Source organism: Nymphaea colorata, chromosome 3 (genome assembly GCF_008831285.2).
Source record: "Nymphaea colorata isolate Beijing-Zhang1983 chromosome 3, ASM883128v2, whole genome shotgun sequence".
Taxonomy (NCBI): domain Eukaryota; kingdom Viridiplantae; phylum Streptophyta; class Magnoliopsida; order Nymphaeales; family Nymphaeaceae; genus Nymphaea; species Nymphaea colorata.
In genome coordinates this window covers 26,028,188-26,050,226 of record NC_045140.1, presented here as the reverse complement: position 1 = coordinate 26,050,226, position 22,039 = coordinate 26,028,188, and the positions used below count along the sequence as shown (strand labels likewise).

Genomic DNA, 22,039 nt, shown 5'->3' with positions numbered 1-22,039 from the left:
AATCGAGATCAAAGATCCTACTTGAACATTTAACAACACCAATTTATCATGGACTTACTCATGATCCAGTGACACCAATTCATGAGGGCAATTAAGTCCTTACAGTCTACATAAAATGATTGTAAGAATAAAGAATCCTGCACAATTTCTAAGGTTGGGTTCTTCGGCCTCACAGCTCATCAACATTCCGATAAACAAACAAGGGGGGGAAAAAAAAGACCACAAAAAAAAGGACACCAAAAGAGCAAAAATAACAGACACACCAAGCAAGACAGAAATTCCACCCGTGCCCTCACACCTCCGTCTCCTGTGTGGATCGACTCCAAAGAAAGCAAAACCCTAGCTACTCAGACCAGGAGACCGGGCATGGCAAGTGCGAGCGCCGCCGATGCGGCCACGGCTAGCCACACCCAGCCGCCCGTCTGCCACCGGGAAATGACCGATCTGGCTCCGGATTTGGAGTTGGCAGCCCCTTTGGGCGGCGATGCAGCCGGGAGCTTCTCGACCTTGACGCTGACCTTCATGCCGTTGAAGCACATGCCGTTGCCGCAGATGAAGTAGTAGCGCTTGGCCTCCTTGAGCTCCACGAAGTCCTTGCCGCTGCTCCAGTTTCCGAGCGCCCCCTCCGTCGTGCAATTGTCGTAGCCCGACTGGTTCACCATGAACACGTTGTACTGTCCCGTCTTCGGGTACCGGAACGCTGTGGATTGTGGAAGAAGAAGAAATGGTTAGGGATAGAAGGGGTTGGGGGGAGAGTGGGAACTGAGAGAAAGCAAGGGGGGCGGGCGGGCGGGCTCATTCGGTGGTAGAACTTACAGATGAAATCGCCAACGTAGAAGGTCTGGTTGGCCGCCCACTGGGTGAAGTTGACGCCGGAGTTCCACCCGTGGTTGGCTCCCACAATGTGGTCGGTGGCGACGGCGAAATCGGCATTCTGAAGAATGAGAGCGGCGACGCTGAGCAAGAGGAACGGCCAGATGGGGCGTAGATCCATGGGTGCTTCTTCTCTCTCTGTCGTCTGCGGGAGAACCTGAGAGTGACCAAGAGGATCTCCAACCTCCTCTGCGAGTAAGGAATTCAGAGAACCTGATTATACAATCTCACCCTCGTCTATTTCCGATAGTGAAGAAAGCGATATCGGTAACAAAAAAAAGGGGAAAGAACAAATGACAGCCTGTAGTTTTATAACCAAAGAAAAAAGAAACACAAGATGCTGCAAGCAAATGGTGACAGCCGTCTCCCTACCAAACTTCAATCGATGATCGTCCCTTTCCCTACCAAACCTCGGCATCTAAACAATTAACAATTCAATTACTGTAAATCATTTACATGAAGAAGACTACGTTGGTTGATCGGAGGAGTCTTGAGACGGAAGCTTCTACGGATGCGAAAATGAAGGAAAGAAAGAATGAACACTGATAAAACGGAAAATGGGGACGGACGAGAACGGATTTCAAATAGCCGAAGAAATAAATACGTTGGCATGCAATAATACGCTAAAAGCTTATTAAATTTCATCAATGACGCCGGTCCGGAGTCCAGCCAGCTCCACCATTTGAACCATTTTCATTATAAAGTAGTCAGGCTCCTCCTTTTCTAGAAATTTTTTTAAGAACACATGTAAAGAACCGACAAAAACATCAAACGCGCTAAAATTTTTTGCGTTGCTGAAAACAAAATTAAACTATTCCATGGCTAATAAATGTGTTTGTAAGCTTATTTCTGACAAGTTAACTATTAAATTAGTGACCATTTACCTTTAAAAATATAAAAAAAAATATGTATACTTTTGCAAACATGCCTAAAATCTTCCTGCATAAATGTTTAGCATGAATGGAAAAGAATACAAGTGTATGATATAAACAAAAAGGAAAAAAACAGTCTACATATAATCAAACATGAAACAATAATATTACTTGATATTTTTTAAAGACGCCAATGCACATTAATCAACATAATTTACTTGTATTAACTATTATTTTATCAAATTAAAGGAATTTAAGCAAGTGGTATAACTTAGTTTTATTTGATCATAGATATATATATATATATTTGTTTGTTTGTATCAAATGCCCAATATGCTGGAAAAAGAAACTCCAGCAAGGGTTCACCCTAAACTAGCCCACAAAGTGCATGTTGAAAGCATTGTGTAGATATATGTGTACACATATAAATCTCCAATATGCTGGGAAAAGAGGCACAAAGAAAGAAGAGATGCTCTGTGTTTATATCCAGCGGATTCTAAGTGAAAGTTGCACTGAGGAAAAAAAATGAGTGCAGTAATGTCGCTCTACTGGAACGAAGCAGCCCATATTACATTTAAAATACTTTGTACTTGTTTGAAATATTCTAACCTCAAGCACACATTCAAATTTAAGAGTAAAAAGACAAGGCAGTACGAACCGATTTTCAGGTGGTGAGCCCTTTAGGTTGAGTTTAGTAGCCTGAGATCTAGAATCATAAAAGGCCGTGCTTGTGTTTTACCTTTGTAACTTCCCCTCCGATCATCCTTCATTTCTTGCTGTGTGGGCATGTACATCCATAAAGGCTACCTAACGTCCTGTCCATTACACTACTGTCATGTCTTTATGGACAATGATGTTCCTTGTCCACCGTTTGATGATTTTAGGAACATAACACTATGTGCTTCTTGTCCAGCGTTTGTTTCGTGTGTGTCTGTTCTGTCTGTTATGTCCGTCTTGTCTGACGTTTGTTTCTGTCTTGTCCGATCTATCCATTCTCTCTAATCTATCCTTTCTGTCCGATGTTTGTGTCTTCCATGGTCATGGTTAGTTCTATATGTCTAGTTTAGTGTTTGTTTATGTTTTCGCTCAAACTGTCTATTCTATCCAGTATTTGTATTTTCTCTAATGAATTTTAGCTATTATATTTATTTTGTCTGCTATATGATATCTTATTTTTCAAGTTCATATGGGTTGGTGTGGTGTGCGCTCTTCAAAGTTTTTTTTATTTTCATATGAATATTTATAAAAATTTGCTATATTATGTATATATGAGTGTCCCTCCAGACATGAAAATATGTGAAAATGCTTCCTTCACAAATCTTTTCTAGCTCTGGTCACTCAGACAGCCAGCCAGAGGTCACAAGTGCTTTTCCTTATAAACGAATTGCCATGAGAGAGAGAGAGAGAGAGAGAGAGAGAGAGAGATTAAAAACAACATACTGCTTACATAATGTACATCACTGACATCAAACATTGCAGTTTAAGAAACAGAGACAACAATTGCAAGGGCATTCTGCCCCTTAAAGAGGGTGAAGCTTCACTGATGGCTTGAGAGGGTCCTTCTGCAGCTCTCGAAGAACGACTGACACCGAAAGTCATGTTTGGCTGCCAAGGCACATTTATGAGAAGAAAAATTAACACTCTGAGTGAGTTCTGATTCCATCAATCTAACCACTTCCACCATTATTATCTACAATAAGAAGATCTAAATCGAGAAATACAGATGTGTTGACAGTAACATCAATAGCTAATTAAACTCCATGTAAAATTAATCAAACCCTTAAGTTGACGATTTAAAGAAGGCTAAATTTTTTGAGAAAGATGTACCTTGCAGTAGTTGATATCTCCACAACCACAAACCATATGCCCATTCGCTACATCTATAGCATATGGAGCTCCACCTCCATCACTAATCTGCAGACCATGTCAGGAATCAAAAGTTTAGACTAAGAGAGATGATCGGCTGCCGTTTAACTTAAATGATTTTAGTGAGACTCAAGGGGCTTCAACCTTGTAATAATCAACAACAATAAAAAGGCCACAGCTTATTGGCAGCCTGTACTTTATTTACAGCTCAGAACCTTCTGCGCTTTTTGCAGGATCTAGAAGTGCAAAACATACAAAAACTTTCATTTTATTCTTGATTGCGGTCACTATGGCAGCCTCGCCTTCCTATCTGAGTTTGAGTTCAATATCTATTACAGACATTCAAAAGAGAAGCTCATGCTGCGAAGGAGCTACTGAAAAAGGACCTGGAGCTGAAGACGTCCAAGCCTGTTGTAGAAGACCTTGGAGCAGAGGATGTCCAAGGTTGGTGGGTTGCATGAAAAGGAGTAGCAGTTCAGCTAGAAACTGCTGAAGACGAGCGGCAGGCTGAGCACCTAAACTGCTAAAGCAAGTTTGGCACCGCTGGAGTCATTCAAGCCTAGTAGCCTACTGAAGATGAACTTGGAGCAAATGACGATGAGTTCTATTGGGCGAGCTAAGGAAGCCTGCTGCACCAAGCTCTAGGACATGGAGCAGAGGCTCCAAGGGTGCTGCTATAGAGAAGAGGAGAAAGGCAGGGGAGACGGGGGCGGAGGTGGAGGAGAAGGAGATGGCGTCGAGGGGTCGGGATTGGGGTCGAGGTCATCGGGGGCGGGAGAGGAAGTTTCTGTCCTGTCTGTTCCGAGGGTTAGCTCGGAACAGAATGGAACAAAAAAATTATTTATACCTTTGTCTAGGCGTTCGTCCTGTCTAGCCTGTCCTGTGTCCGACGTTTGATGAAAAAATCAACTAAACAGGACACTCATGTCCTGTTCCGCGTGTCCTGTTGCTATCAAACGACCTCTAAAAGATCCCATATCTCTCGTCGCAAGGTAAAACCCTAAACATCTGTAACCGACCTTTGTTTGTGGGTTCTTTACCTTTGTCATCGCATGAAATGTTCTTGCAGGACGGTTAGACGATCGTCGATTGCCGTTACATCAAAGGTAAAACACTAGGACACGGTAAAGCCCCAACTAACTATCGATTGCTTGTTGTCAATGTTGATGCCATTTGTTTCGGTCGACGTTGTTTTTGTTCGTGTTCTCAAGTACTTATGGAAAGTTGTAGGTAAAATATCTATCTCTTTTCTTTTACAGTTGAAAGAGTAGTGGAAATTACTTAGACAACAAATGAGTTGCTTAATCATTAATGTGCTATTATGTTTTTTGCCCTCCTATACCAACACTTCTATTGACCAAAAAAATACGATTGGGAAACAACAAGATCCTTGAACAATGGAACCTTCAAGAACCAGTTGGAAAAAGTAGTGTTATCAACCCTATTGCCGCAGCAAATGTGATTGTTTGTTTTTTTCTTATTACGGAGTGCTCAAATGCTGTTTCTTTTGAATGATATCTCATATTTGAAACTCATAACTTATTATGAAAAGGTCATATTTTTTTGTTTTCTTTAGTCTGCTTTATTTGCAAAGCACCTCCATGTGTCTCTCACATATTCTTATGGATGAAATTAACTTTGATGAGACTTAGCTGTGTAATTGTTGATGTACTTCTTATGGATGAAATTAACTTTGATGAGACTTAGCTGGATTCAACACTCATTCCACTGCCTCATGGCTGGATGAGAAAGAAGTGCAACATATTCAAGAGTATTATACAAATGCAGTATTATACAAATGCACTCGGTGCAGCATCTAGAAGCGAAGTCTATATTGTATACACCCGTTTGACATGCCAGATGAACATGCCAGATGAAATAGGTAATTGATGCAAACCATTTTTTCATAAAATAGACATTCTCTGTGTCCTTTTGTTGCATTAACTAGTTATAATCTAATGTTGCGTCCGTATATTCTGTCATAGATTCCAAGCGTCTACCAAGTCAGCAATGTGGAGAAGGCTAATTGACGTTTCTTACTTTTATGAAGTGGCGTTACACTGTTGAAAACACAACGGTAAAATAATATTATCTGTGATTTTCTTTTTCTGTGCTCCCCAAAGGTAGTTGATTTTTAAACGGAAAAAACTTCGAGGCCATAAATCAAAATTTTTTCCTTTCATATATTTTTCTAATTTTTTTTTTCATGAAAAATTTACCCTGCCATCAAACAGGGCGTTAAAGGTTCCAAAAATTACTCAAAATCTTTACCAACCCGATTTTGGTAACCTTTGGTCTAACGGATATCACCTAAAAAAGAGACGTCTTTCTCCGTGATGATTAATAAAATTATTAATGATTGAAAATGAAAAGAAGATTTCTGTATTTCATTCTACCATCTAATGCAAAGGTTAAGCTCCCACTCTTCCTCCCATCCCATCCCATCCCCTGGCCCTAGCAAACTTAACTACCTTCCCTGATTATATAAAACACAGGAAATAAAAAGAGTGACCGACATCAAAAAAAAAAAAAAAAAAAAGTCTTAAATGCAATATTAGGCAAGCATGGGGGCCATGCTGCTATTGTAGAGAAGGGTACGTATCTCCTTTGGTCAATTAATTTATGGATGCCTACCACCAACTCGAAAAACCCGTCGGTCCCGCAATCCTCGAGATGCCATGCTGTCTTCATGTGCCATGTTTGCTTTTGCCGATTACGAACGGGACGGCCAGTTTTTACCCGCAGTGGATAGATAGTATGAAGGTAAACCACCTAACCCCTTCAATTGCGCCCAATTTCACGCGTTGTCGAGTTAGAGCTCCAACATTTCACGGCAATGGGGAGATCTACAGCCTTCACACAATCATAGTAAGAAGAAAGAATCCCTGCACAATTTCTATGGTTGGGTTCTTCTCTTCAGCCTTACACCTCTCATCCACGTACCCATCAATCAAAAAGGAAAAATAAATCACAGCGAAAAAGGAAAAGGACGTCTACAGAGCAAATATAACCAAACAAAAGACGGAAATTCCACCCGTGCCCTCACACCCCAATGAAGCAAAACCCTAGCTACTCAGACCAGGAGGCCGGGCAAGACAAGTGCGAGCGCCGCCGATGCGGCCACCGCTAGCCACACCCAGCCGCCGGTCTGCCACCGGGAAATGACCGATCTGGCTCCGGATTTGGAGTTGGCAGCCCCCTTGGGCGGCGATGCAGCCGGGAGCTTCTCGACCTTGATGCTGACCTTCATGCCGTTGAAGCACATGCCGTTGCCGCAGATGAAGTAGTAGCGCTTGGCCTCCTTGAGCTCCACGAAGTCCTTGCCGCTGCTCCAGTTTCCGAGCGCCCCCTCCGTCGTGCAATTGTCGTAGCCCGTCTGGTTCACCATGAACACGTTGTACTGCCCCGTCTTCGGGTACCGGAACGCTGTGGATTGTGGAAGAAGAAGAAATTGTTAGGAAGAGGGGGGGAGAAAGCAAGGGGGGCGGGCTCATTCGGTGGTAGAACTTACAGATGAAATCGCCAACGTAGAAGGTCTGGTTGGCCGCCCACTGGGTGAAGTTGACGCCGGAGTTCCACCCGTGGTTGGCTCCAACAATGTGGTCAGTGGCGCCGGCGAAATCTGCACTCTGAAGGATGAGAGCGGCGACGCTGAGCAGGAAGAACGGCCAGATGGGGCGTAGATCCATGGGTGCTTGTTAGAAGCTTCTTTTCAGATCTTCTCTCTGTCGTCTGCGGGGGAACCTGACTAACCGAGAGGATCTCCAATCTCCTATACATAAGGAATTCGGAGAACGTAAGCTTCCAATATTGCCCCCACGCATTTCGGTGATAAAGAAACAGATATCGTCGCGTACCCAAAAACAAAAAAAAAAAAGGAAAAACAAAGTGACAGCTTGTGTTATAACCAAAGAAAAGAAACACAAGATCCGGCAAGTGGTGACAGGCAACAATCCCCCAATAAATGAAGATCTTTTTCTAAATTTACAGAAAACTGCAATCGATGCTCCATCCTACCAAACCTCAATATCTAAATATTTAACAATTCAATTATTGCAAATCATTTCTGCAATCGTTCATTTCCCTTGGGAAGAAGAAGATTAGGTTGGTTTATCGGAGAAGTCTTGAGAGTGGAGCGTTTCCGGCTGCAAAAATGAAGGACAGAAAAAAGGAGCATCGATGAAATGGAAAATTGAGATGATGGTATGAAATAATACACTAAAAGCTCATTAAATTTCACCAATGATGCCCAGCCAACTCCACTATGGCAAGGAGGAAGCCACCAGCGTTGCATCTCCGATTCTTACTGAACACGGACAAGCACAAGCCAATGGTGCAGAGGAAGAGTGGTGGAACAAAGGTGGGGACGCCAATTACAGGTAACAGTAATGGTATGTAATTGTTCCATGTATCTCAGATAGATGAAACTGTAACATGTTGTTAGTCTTCCTAAATGGCCCCCTACGATCTTATGCTCCCTATTAACTCATATCAACAGAAAAGTGTTCTCTATAAGAATAAATTTTATGAAATGAAAAGAAATCATACTACATTTGAATATTACATTATTTAAAGGGGGAGAAAGTTTGGCATTAGAGTCATCACATTGTGCCAACAAAGTGTACTGGCATTTTTTTTTTTTATTTCCATAAGCCACCCTTTCATGAAAAGTTTTTAAGAACACATTTAAAGAACCGACAAAAACTTAAAACGCACTAAACTTTTTTACAATGCTGAAAAATAAAATCAAACTGTTTCGTGGTTAATAAAAGTGTTAGTAAGCTTATTTCTGTCGAGTTAACTATTAGTCAAACATTTACCTTTTACCTTTAAAACTATAAAAAATGTAAAATTTTGCTACACCTAAAATCTTCCTGCATAAATGTTTAGCATGAACGGAAACGCTTACTTAAGTTTGATATAAACCAAAAAAAAAAATCTGAATATAATCAAATATGAAACAACAATATTATTTGATATTTTAAAAAGACGCCAATACAAATTAATCAACATAATTTGTTTGTATTAACTATTATTTAATCGCATTAAAGGAACTCAAGCAAGTGGTATAACTTAGTTTCAGTTGCTCAACTGTATATATATATATATATATATATATATATATATATATATATAACGTCCAATATGCTGGTAAAAGAAGCATAGGAAGGGTTCACCCTAATCTGCAATTTGAAAGCAATGTGTTATGTGTAGATATATATATGTATACATATTAAACCTCCAATATGCTCGAAAAAGAGGCACAAGGAAAGAAGAGATACAGTGTTTATATCCAGAGGATTCTAAGCGAAAGTTGCTCTGAGGAAAGAAATGAGAGCAGGCTGAAAATCACAAATAAAACAGGTTAGGTTGCAGACACAGAAAAGGCAGTCATGGACGGTGTCTCAGGAAACTCTGCAAATTGCAACATAGATAACAAGCATAATGGACCTGAGTGACTCGAGGTCCGAAAGAATATACATTCAAAATATTTCATGCAATAAGTTAGTAGGCCAATTACATACGTTTTTGAAAAGATAACCAACATTAAGAGCGTACATAATGGATTTTTCTTCTGAAATCCTTGTTGTTGCTGCTGATAAGAAGAAAATAAATGATGTACGCTGAATTTCTAGAAGGACCATTGAACCTGTTGTGTTCTGAGCGACAGAGTACCGGTGCTACATTCCTAGGTGTTTAGTCATACCATGATTGCAGCAGCCCTGAATTGAACTGTTCATGGTTGTCCAGTATCCAGAAAATTTGTTACCAATCAACCTGATTCACTTTTTGGAGGTTCATATGGTCTACAAAAAATAAAATGCTATATAAGAACTAACTATTCTCTATATATTCAGCAAGTATACTATTCTTCCATCGCATAACAATAGATGGTCGCCCAAAGGCAACAAAAGAAAATAACGAAAAAATAGAACAGTTATATAATGTCAATTAGGAGCATCCTTTATCTGAGTAACATGTAGAACAACATATGAAATCTTTTCTTCCTCTTTCTAAAACGATATTTCATGCAATCAATTCTAGAGCTGAGCAAAAATAAAAGAGAAAAACAGCCCACCTTAAGAAGAAAGACAAAACATAATTTGGGACAGAGTAGTCAGAATTAGCAACGACAGCAAAGCATAACAGGTGATATTAATTTTACTCGCACCAAACTTCCGTACTTGAAAAGGTACATTCAGAAGATGATGAGACGACTGTGTCCTCGCAGAAAGATGAAGGCCTGATAATTCAATAAACTCCTAGCAAGTACATTTCCAACTCAAATGTTGGAATCAATCCAATTGATTATTCCCTGTAAAATGCTTCCGTCTGTAGATTTTCATTTCTCCTTAGTTTTCGTTTCAAGAACTTATGTTGACGATATATGAGCAATTTCCTCAAATTAACTTGCTGAATTACCGACCCTAGACCATCGGGTACTAACTTCTAAATTCAAGATCCCTCGTTTCTCTAGAACAAATGAAGGTCTAACGTGCCCGAATCAATATCCGCTTCTCAAATCACCCGATCCAGAGTTTCCAAAATCACTCTGCAGCAGCAGTAAACAACGAGCAAAAGTTTCAACAACCCCAAAAGAGGGTGCCAACCTTCTGTGGCATGCTACCCGCTTCGGGCCTTGAAAGCGGCAGCGAAGGTGATCAGTGACATATTTGTGACACAGACACATAAGATTCATACGACAATTGAAGAAAATCAAGAGAAGACCAATAAGATTCAATCGACAGACATCAAGAACGAGTTAGTTTTAAAATAGAGAGCGATAAGAGCATCTTATCTAGCGAAATCCCTAGACGTGGAAGAAGGACTCAAAAGAAAGAAGACCGACCTCTTCCCCTCCAGCACCCTCTAGCAACCAATGAGCCTGCAAGCTTCTGAGGGACAAGCAAGGGCAGGAGATGGAGGGGCGGACAGAGAGGGACGAGGTCGTTAATAGCCTAAGATACGTGCATTGCAGAAGGGTGGAAAAAAGAAGAAGAAAGTAGAGGAAGAGGAGAAAATTGACCTGCACCTCTCCAGCAGCTCTGGAAATTCAATGGCAGAAGCGAGAGAGAAAGAATGGTGTACTCCACAGAGGGCAGCAGATGGCGCGAGAGCGAGCGGAAGTCGAGAGTCGTAAGTAGCGGGAAACTCTTGCCCTTCAATGGAGTTCTGCCAGCGCCCTATTCTTCTCTTCAATGGCGTACCAACCGTGCTCCAATTTCTTCTTCAACGGCGCACACGCGTCTCCCTGGTTCCTTTTCTCCACAGGGCACGAGTCGCCCTAATGTCTTAGTTTATCCACAGGCGTTTGAATAGGAGGAGCTGATGCCTTAAAGGGCCCCTGGAGTGGCACTCCCCACTTTCCCCTTCGCCATTAAATGTCAGAAACTCTGCTACAAAATTTGAAAGCTTGCCAGCATTCTTCATTTCTCAAAGGCGACGCTGCCATTCTTTTCGACTTTCGGTCGAAGAAAAAGTCGCATACAAAAAAATTAATATTTGATTAAGAAATTGGATGAGATTTGGATTCGGATTAGATTTATTTTTAAAGAAATATTTTATATTTAATGCTCTTGCGTTTTACAATTGGTAAAATTCTATAAAATTAGGATTCGGATCCACATGTGAATATACAAAATCAGATTAGTTAAGTTTTTGGCCTTTGTCTCTTTCCTTTCTCGCAATTTTTGTCATTGTTGTCTTTCTTATGAAATTAATTTAGTTTGCCCGCAACTCAATTCAAATGGGTGGGTCCAACCCGATTGTCGCAACCTTGTTCTATCGGATAGAAATCTGTCTTTTAGTATTATTATAATTTCTGTTGTGATACTCTTACATATGCGACTACAAATGAAAGCAGGACTCCCTTCCCTCATTATGGAAAACACAGAAAAAAAAAATGTAGGACCGTAACCGGCATTCGGGAAAAAATGATCGGTTAAATGTAATATTGTGTAAGTATGGGGGGCATGCTGCTATTGGAGGCAACGTCCGCGTTCGGCCAATTAATTAATGCAGACCTGCCAACTCAACGGTACGTGTGGGTCCCGCGATCCTCGAGGATGCCATGCTGTCATCATGTGCCGCCAGGCGGACAAAACTACCCGTGTTGTTAGTCAATAAACATTTTACTTTTTTTTAGAAAAAGTTTTTTTTTTTTTTTTTTTAACCCCCCTACGATCTTATTCTCTGTGGTCATATGACTGTTTTTTTTTTTTAATTTCAAGTAACTGGTTATCACTAATGCACTTTTCGTGATCATTTTTTACAACGTAAATATATATATATATATATATACGTATCCAGCCAACTGAGAGAATAATTCAATTCATCCCTTCTACCTACATAAAAGCAAAGTTTGAAACTTGAACAAACGGTTTTAGTTTCTTATACTTTCAAACAGACCTGCATCGGTCTACACAAAGCTTCACCAGTTAAAGGGCAAATCTTAACCACGAAGCACTGAGCCAAGTGTTTAACAACATTTGGTTCGTATATCTTTTTCTTACCTTACCTTTGAGGATCAGACATAAAAATTGTGACACAGTAAGCGGCCATTTGGTTCATAGAAAAGTTACATACTGACCTCATGATATATTTACTCAATACTGGATTTATAATTCCAGAATTTGCATTTCTTGAATCTGCATCTAAGATAGGTTTACAAAACGACGTGCCAAATGACCCCTAAACATTGACAATGCAGTCATAATTTGAATTTTGAAATGTCCCTTTCTATTCTTCCCTTCCATAATGTCCTTTTCCATATTTGAATTTTGAAATGTCCTTTTCTATGGCAGATGGGATTAGATTTTAGATTTTCTTCTGTTGGTCGGTTTGATGGGTAGGTAAAAACCCAGTCATTACTTTCAATTTCATATGCATTCGGGACCTGAAGAGTACACCCTTAATTAATTGATCCTACCACTTACATTTGCAGTTTCAAAGGAATAAACATCATTTACCTGACCAACTATGCTCAGATTTTAGATTCACAGTTGGTCGCTTTAGATTTTACTTCCGCCCCGACCTATTAAGTGAGGAACATCGCTAACAAAGTGACTTCTTCTATACAATAGATCCGTTATTTATGGCGCCCACACCAAGCTAAATGGAAGAACAAAAACGATGACGAAATGCGAAGGGACCAGGCGCTATGAAGGTCTTATATATAGAGAAGAGGCAAAAAGGTAAATGTCGAACTCAGAAGCGTCAATAACGCCACCGAATCAGGCGAACGTGGAAGGAAATCAACTCCACAATTACGCTCGTTTCTTCACGGTTCGATGTTCGAGAACGGACAAGCAAAATATCAAGGCCATGTTATTCTTTGAAATTTAGATACAGGATTATTTTATGAATATACTACGAAACAGAATGTCACCGACAAAGCAGGGCATCAGGGGACGGCCGGAAGCGCGAACCAGAAGACGGGAAGAAAACGAATTTGGTTTCACTGATTACCGCTTCTGCTCGCGGAGAACGCGGTCGGAGTCCGGCGTGCCGGCTGCAGCCTTGGCGACGTCGCTGGCGGTCGCTTCGGGCTTCGACTTCACGTAGAGCGTGAAGTAGCCGACGGCGCCAATCAGCAGCAAGCCGGCGAGAGTGAGCTGGACGGTGCCCATCTTGGAGAAGGGGAAGGACCTCCGCTGGTGAAGAACCTCGCCGGGGTGTTGCCCCGGCGGCCGCTTCGGCGCCTGAACCCTCGCCTTCTCTACCTCCTCAGGTCTCATCATATGCGTGTCGGCTCTCTTCCTTCACTCTTCGTTTCCTGCTGCCGTCTCCCGTTCTCTCTCGCTTTCTCTCAACTATCGCTGCCAGTGTCGAGATATCGCCGCTATGCTGCATCGACATCCCCACTTCGCGGAATCACGGTGGCATGTAAGAGACTTGACACGTCTATGTTGAGAGTTATCAAGACTCTTACACGTTACAGAGATCGAACGGCGTGGATGCTATTGTTTCTCAATTATCGGTCTTATATAAAATGCTTCAGTTGGATCTGATAAAAAATCTGACCTTGTTACTAACCAAGTTAGATTTGATATGCAATTTCATCGTGAAATATGAATCTGAGTTCAATATCCAGCGCAAATCCAGTAACCAACGTGATTACATTACATATAAATGAGGGTTCTGGTCGAACCTCAAAGCAGTGTTAAAAATCAGATCTGAATTGGAGTCTGCGTTTGAATCTAGTTACATAGCGTCTGAATCAAGTTTGGTAAAGAATGGATCTAACTTGAAGTCGAATAGTTCAAATTGCCGTGTGAATGGGATTTATTATATGCTTATACGATTCCCACAATGGAAAGAAACTTTATTATTACTAAGACACTAGTTCACCGACTATATCAGCGAGTTTGCCAACTGTGGTGTCTACCTCTTCAGGCTTAAGACACACTCCTTCATCGGTAGCCGCAAAGTGAAAAACTACTCACGGGAAGATCTTCAGAAATGAGCGAGACCGCGATGCATTTGCATAACGCCCTTGTCAAATTATACACAAAATGCAGCGATTTGGGTCCGCGTGGCAAGTGTTTTGATGAAAAATCTCAAAGAAATTTTTAGCCCTTGGAACGTCATGTTGCAAGCATGCTTCGTACATGGAGGTTGCGCTGAAGTTGCTCGATGAAATGCTCGAGCGAAACGTGGTCTCATGGTATATCATGCTTGGCGGATTTTAGAGTTTGGGGCTGCTCGAAATCTGCGCGGAGTTTTAGAGTTTGGGGCTGCCCGGACTCTCGTGGAGCACCATCATCTCCTGCTACATTCATAGCAGGTAGGCATCTGAGATGTTTGAGTTCTTTCACAAGATGCAACTTGCTGGTGTCCGTCCAGCGTAACCATGGCTAGTGCGACCTCTTTGTTCTCAAACAGGTGCACCGCGCACTGGACACTGGCATTGGGTTCACGTCTGTGTTGAGAAGAAGAAACTGAGGCACGACCTTGTTTTCAGCACATCGCTAAATGGTTGATATTTTTGGGGAAGTAATAGAAGGATATGAAAGAAATGCGGGTTGAGAAAACTGCTAGATGTATCTGCATTCAGGTCAACGGCGTCGTCCATGAGTTTACTGTGCATGATCAATCACACCAACACACGTAGAGGAGGAAGGTTATTCGCCACATCCTTCATTGCTATTGTCTGATATAGCTGAAGAAACGAACTTGAGTATTACAATAAAATTGTTTTTCTGACTTCTTAAAAACTAATCTCGCATGTTACTCGGACGAAGTTCTTTAAAATGATGTTGGCATTTCATTCTTACATGGGTGAGAACGAAAATTTTCATGGCATCTAAAATTTTATTTTTAATCGATGTAAAAAAGAGAGCCATTCATTGGAAGCTAGAGAGAGAGAGAGAGATGTTCTAAGGTTTTCTTTCTTTTTTTTTTTTACTATTGCGAGTTAATGGTTTCTTTTGTTGGGAGGAGTGATTTAAATTTCCATCCAGAAAATTTTTACATGCACACCAAACACTTGACAGTTTTCGAGATACACTTCCAGAACTATCAAACACAACATAAATTGGAACAGGTGGAAAAAAATCAATCCGTTTCTACTTTGACCATTGCCCTTTTAACCATAGCCAAAACATGAATTATGACACAATCGAATATAGCTTTTCATGTAAAAAACGAAAAAAAAAAAACCTCCGACCATTGGGCGAAAAAGGAAAAGTTGCCGAATGGAAAAGGCGAGCTCAGAAGCGTAAAGCTTCGTCTCTAAGATCGGAGAAACGTGGAGGAACTCTCTCCACACAGTCACGCTAACTTCATCACCGCTCGTCGCTTGACTGACATTCGACGTTTTTAAAATTGTAATACTCCTAAATATTTCCTCGATACAGGACTATTATTTCTCCCACTTCCCTCCTACGGAGTCCGCTAGTCTATGCTTGGACAATTCAGTGGTACCAAACATTATAGTTTAAGACCAATAGCTAACATATGTTCTAAAAATCTCCAAGATCCAATAGATCAGGACCTCCAACGCGTTGGATGCTGCTCGATCAGTTGATTGCGAATCCGATTCTATTTACTGGTCAAAAACTACTCGATCTTTTCAGTTTTTCCCTATATGTTGTTGGAGTAATTTTTTGGCCGAGCAAAAACGTTGAGTTCAGTTGAGCAATCATCAAAGTGAAGGAGAATTAAGCTCAAGAGAAGAAGAAGAAGAAGAAGAAGAACGAAGATGATCATGTCCCCATTATAAAGCACATAGATATCATTGTACACAGTCATCCCAAGAAAACAACAAAAGAGAAAGGCAGAAGAGAAGAGGAAAACACTATAGTTTTCCACCCCTAGCTAACATATGTTCTAAAATCTCCAAGATGCAATAACTTCTACTGATCAGGACCTCCAACGCGTCGGAGACATATCATTTTATACAGTCATCCCAAGAAAACAACAAAAGAGAAAGGCAGAAGAGAAGAGGAAAGGAAAAGTAAAAGCGACCTGTGCTATTTCTGCTGCCCCGCAGCCGACTCCCTCTTCGGCTTCCAGTAGTACACGTAGTAGCCCGCGGCGCCGACGAGCACGGCGCCGGCGACGGCGAGCTGGACGTTGGTCATCTTGTTGAAAGGGAAGAACCTCCTCTGTCCCAGCACCTCTCCTGTCGTCTTCTTGAACCCATTGCCTTCTTTCTCCCCTGCCATCTCTCTCTGTCCTTCTCCCCCCTCACGCCCCTGGTAAGCCCTTCAATGGCGGTCGGAACTTACTTTTGCTACGTAGCATTTGCGCTGGCTTCCGATGATTCGAGATAGACACGTGTTGATCAAGTGTCTTTCTGAGTCTGCACGTAGAGATTGAGATTGGTCGGCGTCAATGAGTCGACGGACTAGAAGGGTCGAATTCAGTTAAATATTTCGACGGATTCCATTGTTCCTGAGTCTAAGATAGTGTAAAATGGACGGTGAGCACCAATACTCCGGTAGGCTCTTGACCGAAGATTTGAGACTGATAACTTGTTATACGCATATACAAATTCCGTTGGTACTATCAAATTTATTGGTTTTCTCTAAAATTTTGAACCAAAGAAAGATGCACCCTTGTAGTAGTTAGTCCAACTGTGTGTGTGTGCGTGTGTGAGAGAGAGAGAGAGAGAGAGAGAGAGAGAGAGAGAAGAGGCCTATAAACGGGTCGTGTATCGGATAATTCAATGGATACGGATTTCAAAAGGACCGGATTTGGGGTGGGAAACTTTGCACTTTCAGTTCAACTCGTTAGTCCAAACACGTATTTGTTTAGCGGATCCAAATTCCTTTTGTTTTTTTCACTTTTGGGGGCTTATTGCCGCAGGTTTGGCTAGTCTGAGATAGATCCAAATCCAAATCAGTGACTTTTCCTTAACCCTCAAACCCCTGGGCTTCAGCTTCGGTTCTTGCAGCTCGCTCCCCATCTGGGCCATCTCTGCGCTTCGAAGTGCAGTCGTCTTCTTCGTTTCCAATGGTGGATGAGTCGCAATAAGAGACCGATGTAATGCTTCTGCCATCTTTACCGGAAGCCATCTTCAAGGTATGATCTCCCCAACTCTCGCTTTCCTTCAATTGGTCGCCAGCTCTCGAAATGCTTCACTTTGATCAAGTTCTCACTGAGGACTGTGGATTCTGTGTAGAGTTGCAGCGCCGCCTCTGAGGAGTTCGAGAATGGGTCATATGCAATGTGGCAGGAATCTTCTGACCCACCTTATCAGACGCCCTGATTTGCACGATCTGGGTCATGGTATCCTCCCTTCTTTCTTTATCGGCCATGGTGTTAGGTATAGGAAGTTGGAAGTCATCCTCACAACGGTGGGTCTTTTCCCTCTCTCTCTCTCGCTTCCTTTCTCTCCCCTTTCTCCCTTATTGTGTCTGGTTTGTGGTCTTAGACGATTGACAAGTTGGGAAAAGCGGGGGAGATGGTGAAGGTAGCGCCTGGGTACTTCCGCAATCATTTGATGCCCAAGTTGCTTGCCGTTCCCAATATCGAAAAGTACGCTTATCTGATCCGAGAACAACGTAAAGTATGCTCCTTTTTCCTTTCCTTTCGAAGTTCTCCAATCGTGTGATGATCAATTATTTGTCGAATAACAGTTTAGCCATTTGGCTGTGTTCATTTCTATTTTATCGTTCGCTTTGCAACAACCTTTGGTGTACAGAAATTTTTCTCTTTCGTATGGTTGATAATGATTTTTTTTTATGTTATTGTTCCTCTGAGCGTCTTCTCCAAGTCTTTGGTTTTGTTTTTACTTGCTTCACTTACAAAACGTTGTCTTATCAACATGTATCAAAATGTTGGTTTATGAAAGCATTGAGAATTGCATACAGGGGGATCAATATTTGCGAGGTTACTCTGAGCATTTACTGACAAGGCCAAATTTATCAATAGTGTATAGGTTGCGTCGGGTTCATGATGCTCCTTCTTTTCATGTGTTACTAATGCGTTGTCGAATGTACAGCGGCTAACATATTATTGTCAAGATGAGTAAACCTGCATTCTATAATTGTTTTCAAAACTGAGCTTTTTGCTGCACCATTTTGAGTTGCTCTTCTTCAGGTTTCTGCTTCTATTGATGTTGGTATTCTCCTTGCAGTTTTAGCTTAAGGTTTTGTATGGTAAACTGAGTTGTAGACAGTTTCTTCTTCTATGTCTTCTTGTTTTTTTTGTGAACTTCTTTCAGCATCTTTTTTTGTGTTCTCTACAATATAATCCATTTTATTTATTGCTTTTTTGTTTTTACCTGTCCACACATCTTCATCATGCTTATACCGGCAATATTTAGTTGACAAGTTCCCTATGGCTATCCTTAGGCATCCATTTTCAAGTAGTACAGTGGCAAGACAAAAGTCTCATACTTAAAACTTTGAGTTTGTGTTGCATGTCCACCTCTGTTTACTATATCTACCTTTCTTCATCAAATTTGTGTTATATTTGAATTTTCTGCTGCATTTGGAATCAGCTTTATAAACGAGAAGAAACAGAGACTATGATGGTTGTCCCGAAGACAAAGGAGGATAAAATGAAGGAGTACCAAACTGCAGCTAAACGTTTAGACCATGGTCGCCTGGTGGGTTTCTACTAAATGTGCTTCTGTAGGCTGATTTGCAAAATTAACAGGGGCTTACATAATGAAAATTCTTGTGTATAAAGACCATCCAAAAATATTTGCATTAGTTTCAATCTTCTTTATTTGGACTCTCTATTGGGTTGCAATGGTATTGCAAATTTCGTCTTTATGGCTTTGATTAGTATATTTGCGATACTTTCTGTGTATAGAGTCTAAAGACTGTCTATACATTAATCTCCAACACTTGCTTTTGAAGCAGATTATGCTTCTGTCGGACTTTTTTCTGTGAAGACAATTCATTTCTTATTGTAACTTTTTTTTGGGGTTCACAATATTTTTTATTTGATTTCAGAAAATAGAGAAAGTGGTTGTAATTTCATTATCAGGAGAAAAGTGAAGATGAATAACTATATAATTTCATTTCTGCTGAATGAAACAGTTCTTCCGCAATACTGATAGGGATACATAACGATGCTATCCTTAGGCAATAGCCAGTAAAGGGCATGTTCCCCAAAATTTTGCACTAAATAAAATAAACAAAACATGAGAAAGCCAAGATATAGCACTTACTCACTATTCCAAGTTGAGAACTCAAGCAAGGCCTAAGAACTTGTGAAGAATTCACTAGCTTTATGTCCGTTGAGTGCAAGGCAATAGGACCAACTCTCATCTGGAAACTGCTTTGGTGAATGGTTCTAGTCCATTTTGTTGTTATACTTGGTGCTCCCAGTTATACTTTGTAATTATAGAAAGCTGTCAGATGTAAATAAGGTTTGTACATTAAAAAATATCAGCAATCTCATATCAAATATTACCATATCCATCTTGTGGAAGCAAATACTTTGCTTCAGTGATTAAGACAATAAAATATATTTTTTATGCCTCCATCAGATGAGTTTCAGATGTCTAGAATGAACGATATCAGAGAACATCAAAATATATTTCGTTGGCTTCCCCACTCTGGGCCAATGGTAGAAAGCCATTCCCCAAGGGGGTGGATGGCAATAAAAGTACTAGGAAATAGTATATCGAATACATATGACTGCACATGTGAGTTCAAGTGCATGCTTATTGCTTTAAGCTTAACCTAACCTGACTTGTGCTAATTTATGCAAGTTAATTTACTTGGTCTATGAATTCAAACAACTGAATGTGAAACCAGGTACTGAGAATTTCCATGGTTCATTATTAATACTCTGTCCTGGTGATAACCTTAGATTCATCACAGAATTAAAAGATTATAGAGGTTTTGTATTTTTCTGGTTCAAAGTCAAACAATGCTTGCAATTCTTGAAAATGAAAAACAGATCCATCTTAGATTAACATTAAAATCTGTACATTTGTGATTGTAAACAACTGCTATCATATCCTGAATGCTATTGACCTTCAGATTCCTCGTGCTTAGAATGTTCTTAATCCTTTTATGGATTGCATGCAGGGGTTAAGACGACTTATCAGCAAAGACAATGACTTGCGGACTCCTATAACTAAAGATGAGATTGTGTCTGAGGTATGTTGCACATATTGTTGACTTGCCAGAATATGCTTTTTATTTGTAATAGATACCTCCTGCATTCTGGGATTCCAGCAGAATCCAGGGTTTTGAGGGTACTGCCTTTAGCAGTTAGATATGCCTTCAGGCCTTCTATGTGGTACTTCTTCAAGATTGAATCATTCTAATCAGGTGATGTGTCTCATGTTGAGAAGTGCATCTGAGTGGTGAATCTTGCACCTCCTGGTATCTTCTGTATCATAATTCATAAGTTGTTAGCTTTGATCCATTACATTACACAGACACACACAAACACATAATGGGATGACGATGATATAAATTATAGAGGAATTTTATGTTAATGTAGAAAAGGTTTCTCACCTATCATATCTAAATTGAAAGCAGTCTTCAGAGAAATGGGAATGATGATGTCATATATAGAGGAATTTTATTTTAATGGTGGAAAAGGTTAATCGCATCTAACATATCTAAATTGAAAGCAGGCTTCAGGGAATGAAAAGATAATAAGTATACTAGACATTGATCTATGTCAACGGATGATAATTCATAGGGAATAGCACAAGAAGTTAATCCCACCTAACAGATCTCAATAAAAAGCATTCTTCAGAAGATAATGGTGCATATTATACATTGTTCATGTATGTCATAGGTGCGTTAAAAACTCTGTGTAGGTGGAGAGTTATTTTTGGATTTCTCCATTTTCTTCTCCTGAGTGTTATTACATGTTTGACAATGATCTAACAGATTGAATATGTTCAGCAGAGATGACTTCTTGTAACAAATAGTGATAGTCAATATTGGAAGTTAAGAAGGAATTGGAGTTTGAATTGCTCTCGTCCATGTTCACAACCATGTTTTATCTGGAAGGAGGAAACCCTAAAATAAAATTATGGTAGTTGCTATACATATTTGGATTTGTACACCTAAATGGTGACCCTTAAAAGGATCGTTTGACAACAGTAACAGCTTATTGCTATTCCATAACTATGTCCCAAAGATTGGGGAAGATTGATAGAACACTGTAATAGATTGTTCCATGAATCTACCCCATTCTTTGAAGCAGATGCATGGAATAGTAACAAACTATTCTCATTGCCAAACAACCCTAATGGTCGCCGTTAGTTCCTCCTTAAATGGTTCTTTACTGATCATAGCATTGCCAGAGCATCTCCTTCAAAGCACTCGTGAAGTAGCTTGCTAACCATAGTTCGTATAAAAGTTTGAACTTGGAAAATGTGTATGCTGTTTGTAATCTTGCTTGTCGTTTCATTATTGAGGATGCTTGCTTGGATTGCTAACACGCACAACCTCTCTTTCCTCAAATCAAATTCATTATCTATTTGCACATTCTTTATCTTTCTTTCCAAGTCAAATTTCCAGATGGTGTGTACAAATTACTGAGACTGAGTCCTAACAAAACCAGGTGGCAAGGCAGCTGTATGTGAGCATTCAACCTGAGAACCTTCACATGCCGTATGACATCACGACGTTGGGGGAGTATGAGATACCTCTTCGGCTGCCGAGATCCATCCCTTTGCCAGAGGGAAAGGTGCAGTGGACCCTCAAGCTAAAAGTTCGGAGAAAGTGATGGGAAGAGATGGAGAGAAGGAACATGTTCCTGTATTGACGATCAAAATCATTAATGTCTTGCCAAAGACTGTAACAAGAAGCCAGTAACATTTCGTACATTTCCAGTAATAATTTTTTTAGATAATCTTTCACGGGAAGACTAGATAGAAGGAGAGAGGGGGAGGGAGAGACCTACTTTTGGAGGGGAAATCACGAAATTCTTGTATGGTAGAAAGGTTTTAAAGATTTTGATGCCAATGGAAGAAAAAATTGCCTTGTTGATGTTTA

The 22,039-nt window shown here is 40.6% G+C and overlaps 4 protein-coding genes and 1 non-coding gene across 10 annotated transcripts; 1 reads left to right on the top strand and 4 right to left on the bottom strand.

Annotated features, from left to right (window-relative positions):
• Nucleotides 1-21: 21 nt before the first annotated feature.
• LOC116250881 (lamin-like protein) lies at nucleotides 22-1,500 on the bottom strand. 3 transcript variants are annotated; one of them, XM_050076895.1, is made up of 3 exons: nucleotides 1,344-1,500; nucleotides 817-1,062; nucleotides 22-700 (listed from the first exon to the last, which is right to left on the bottom strand). In XM_050076895.1, exons 1-3 carry the CDS (start codon nucleotides 1,483-1,485, stop codon nucleotides 348-350), a joined length of 741 nt encoding a protein of 246 aa, XP_049932852.1. In that variant the 5' UTR covers nucleotides 1,486-1,500; the 3' UTR covers nucleotides 22-347. The 3 variants fall into 3 exon arrangements, with proteins under 3 accessions (XP_049932852.1, XP_031480715.1, XP_031480714.1); XM_031624855.2 differs by having other exon boundaries at nucleotides 1,330-1,486; XM_031624854.2 differs by having other exon boundaries at nucleotides 1,246-1,391.
• A 4,977-nt stretch (nucleotides 1,501-6,477) lies between these two features.
• Nucleotides 6,478-11,047, bottom strand: LOC116251618 (lamin-like protein). Of its 3 annotated transcripts, XM_031625986.2 has the most exons (4): nucleotides 10,639-11,047; nucleotides 9,319-9,418; nucleotides 7,123-7,383; nucleotides 6,478-7,037 (listed from the first exon to the last, which is right to left on the bottom strand). In XM_031625986.2, the coding sequence occupies exons 3-4, from the start codon at nucleotides 7,298-7,300 to the stop codon at nucleotides 6,685-6,687; spliced, it is 531 nt and encodes a 176-aa protein (XP_031481846.1). In that variant the 5' UTR covers nucleotides 7,301-7,383; nucleotides 9,319-9,418; nucleotides 10,639-11,047; the 3' UTR covers nucleotides 6,478-6,684. The 3 variants fall into 3 exon arrangements, with proteins under 3 accessions (XP_031481846.1, XP_049932853.1, XP_031481845.1); XM_050076896.1 differs by lacking the exon at nucleotides 9,319-9,418 and having other exon boundaries at nucleotides 10,645-11,047; XM_031625985.2 differs by lacking the exon at nucleotides 9,319-9,418 and having other exon boundaries at nucleotides 10,639-11,046.
• Nucleotides 11,048-12,914: 1,867 nt separating this feature from the next.
• Nucleotides 12,915-13,621, bottom strand: LOC116251229 (uncharacterized). Its single transcript, XM_031625377.2, has one exon. The coding sequence runs from the start codon at nucleotides 13,349-13,351 to the stop codon at nucleotides 13,076-13,078; it is 276 nt and encodes a 91-aa protein (XP_031481237.1). The 5' UTR covers nucleotides 13,352-13,621; the 3' UTR covers nucleotides 12,915-13,075.
• Nucleotides 13,622-15,318: 1,697 nt separating this feature from the next.
• LOC116251798 (small nucleolar RNA snoR114) lies at nucleotides 15,319-15,406 on the bottom strand. Its single transcript, XR_004171855.1, has one exon. It is a non-coding gene; the product is annotated as a small nucleolar RNA snoR114 (small nucleolar RNA).
• Nucleotides 15,407-16,937: 1,531 nt separating this feature from the next.
• On the top strand, nucleotides 16,938-22,039 carry LOC116251507 (uncharacterized). Of its 2 annotated transcripts, XM_031625828.2 has the most exons (6): nucleotides 16,945-17,138; nucleotides 17,239-17,413; nucleotides 17,491-17,625; nucleotides 18,562-18,669; nucleotides 20,108-20,179; nucleotides 21,606-22,039. In XM_031625828.2, exons 2-6 carry the CDS (start codon nucleotides 17,270-17,272, stop codon nucleotides 21,768-21,770), a joined length of 624 nt encoding a protein of 207 aa, XP_031481688.1. In that variant the 5' UTR covers nucleotides 16,945-17,138; nucleotides 17,239-17,269; the 3' UTR covers nucleotides 21,771-22,039. The 2 variants fall into 2 exon arrangements, with proteins under 2 accessions (XP_049933072.1, XP_031481688.1); XM_050077115.1 differs by lacking the exon at nucleotides 18,562-18,669 and having other exon boundaries at nucleotides 16,938-17,138.

What these genes read in the sequence shown, in the direction of transcription:
- LOC116250881 (XM_050076895.1), bottom strand. Translation starts at nt 1,485, where the DNA reads ATGCCAACGTATTTATTTCTTCGGCTATTTGAAATCCGTTCTCGTCCG. An exon ending in GACTCCTCCGATCAACCAAC is followed by an intron (nt 1,063 to 1,343) that starts GTAGTCTTCTTC and finishes CCTTACTCGCAG; the next exon opens with AGGAGGTTGGAGATCCTCTT. An exon ending in CTACGTTGGCGATTTCATCT is followed by an intron (nt 701 to 816) that starts GTAAGTTCTACC and finishes CACAATCCACAG; the next exon opens with CGTTCCGGTACCCGAAGACG.
- LOC116251618 (XM_031625986.2), bottom strand. Translation starts at nt 7,300, where the DNA reads ATGGATCTACGCCCCATCTGGCCGTTCTTCCTGCTCAGCGTCGCCGCT. An exon ending in CTACGTTGGCGATTTCATCT is followed by an intron (nt 7,038 to 7,122) that starts GTAAGTTCTACC and finishes CACAATCCACAG; the next exon opens with CGTTCCGGTACCCGAAGACG.
- LOC116251229 (XM_031625377.2), bottom strand. Translation starts at nt 13,351, where the DNA reads ATGATGAGACCTGAGGAGGTAGAGAAGGCGAGGGTTCAGGCGCCGAAG.
- LOC116251507 (XM_031625828.2), top strand. Translation starts at nt 17,270, where the DNA reads ATGGGTCATATGCAATGTGGCAGGAATCTTCTGACCCACCTTATCAGA. An exon ending in TGGAAGTCATCCTCACAACG is followed by an intron (nt 17,414 to 17,490) that starts GTGGGTCTTTTC and finishes TTGTGGTCTTAG; the next exon opens with ACGATTGACAAGTTGGGAAA. An exon ending in TGATCCGAGAACAACGTAAA is followed by an intron (nt 17,626 to 18,561) that starts GTATGCTCCTTT and finishes ATTTGGAATCAG; the next exon opens with CTTTATAAACGAGAAGAAAC.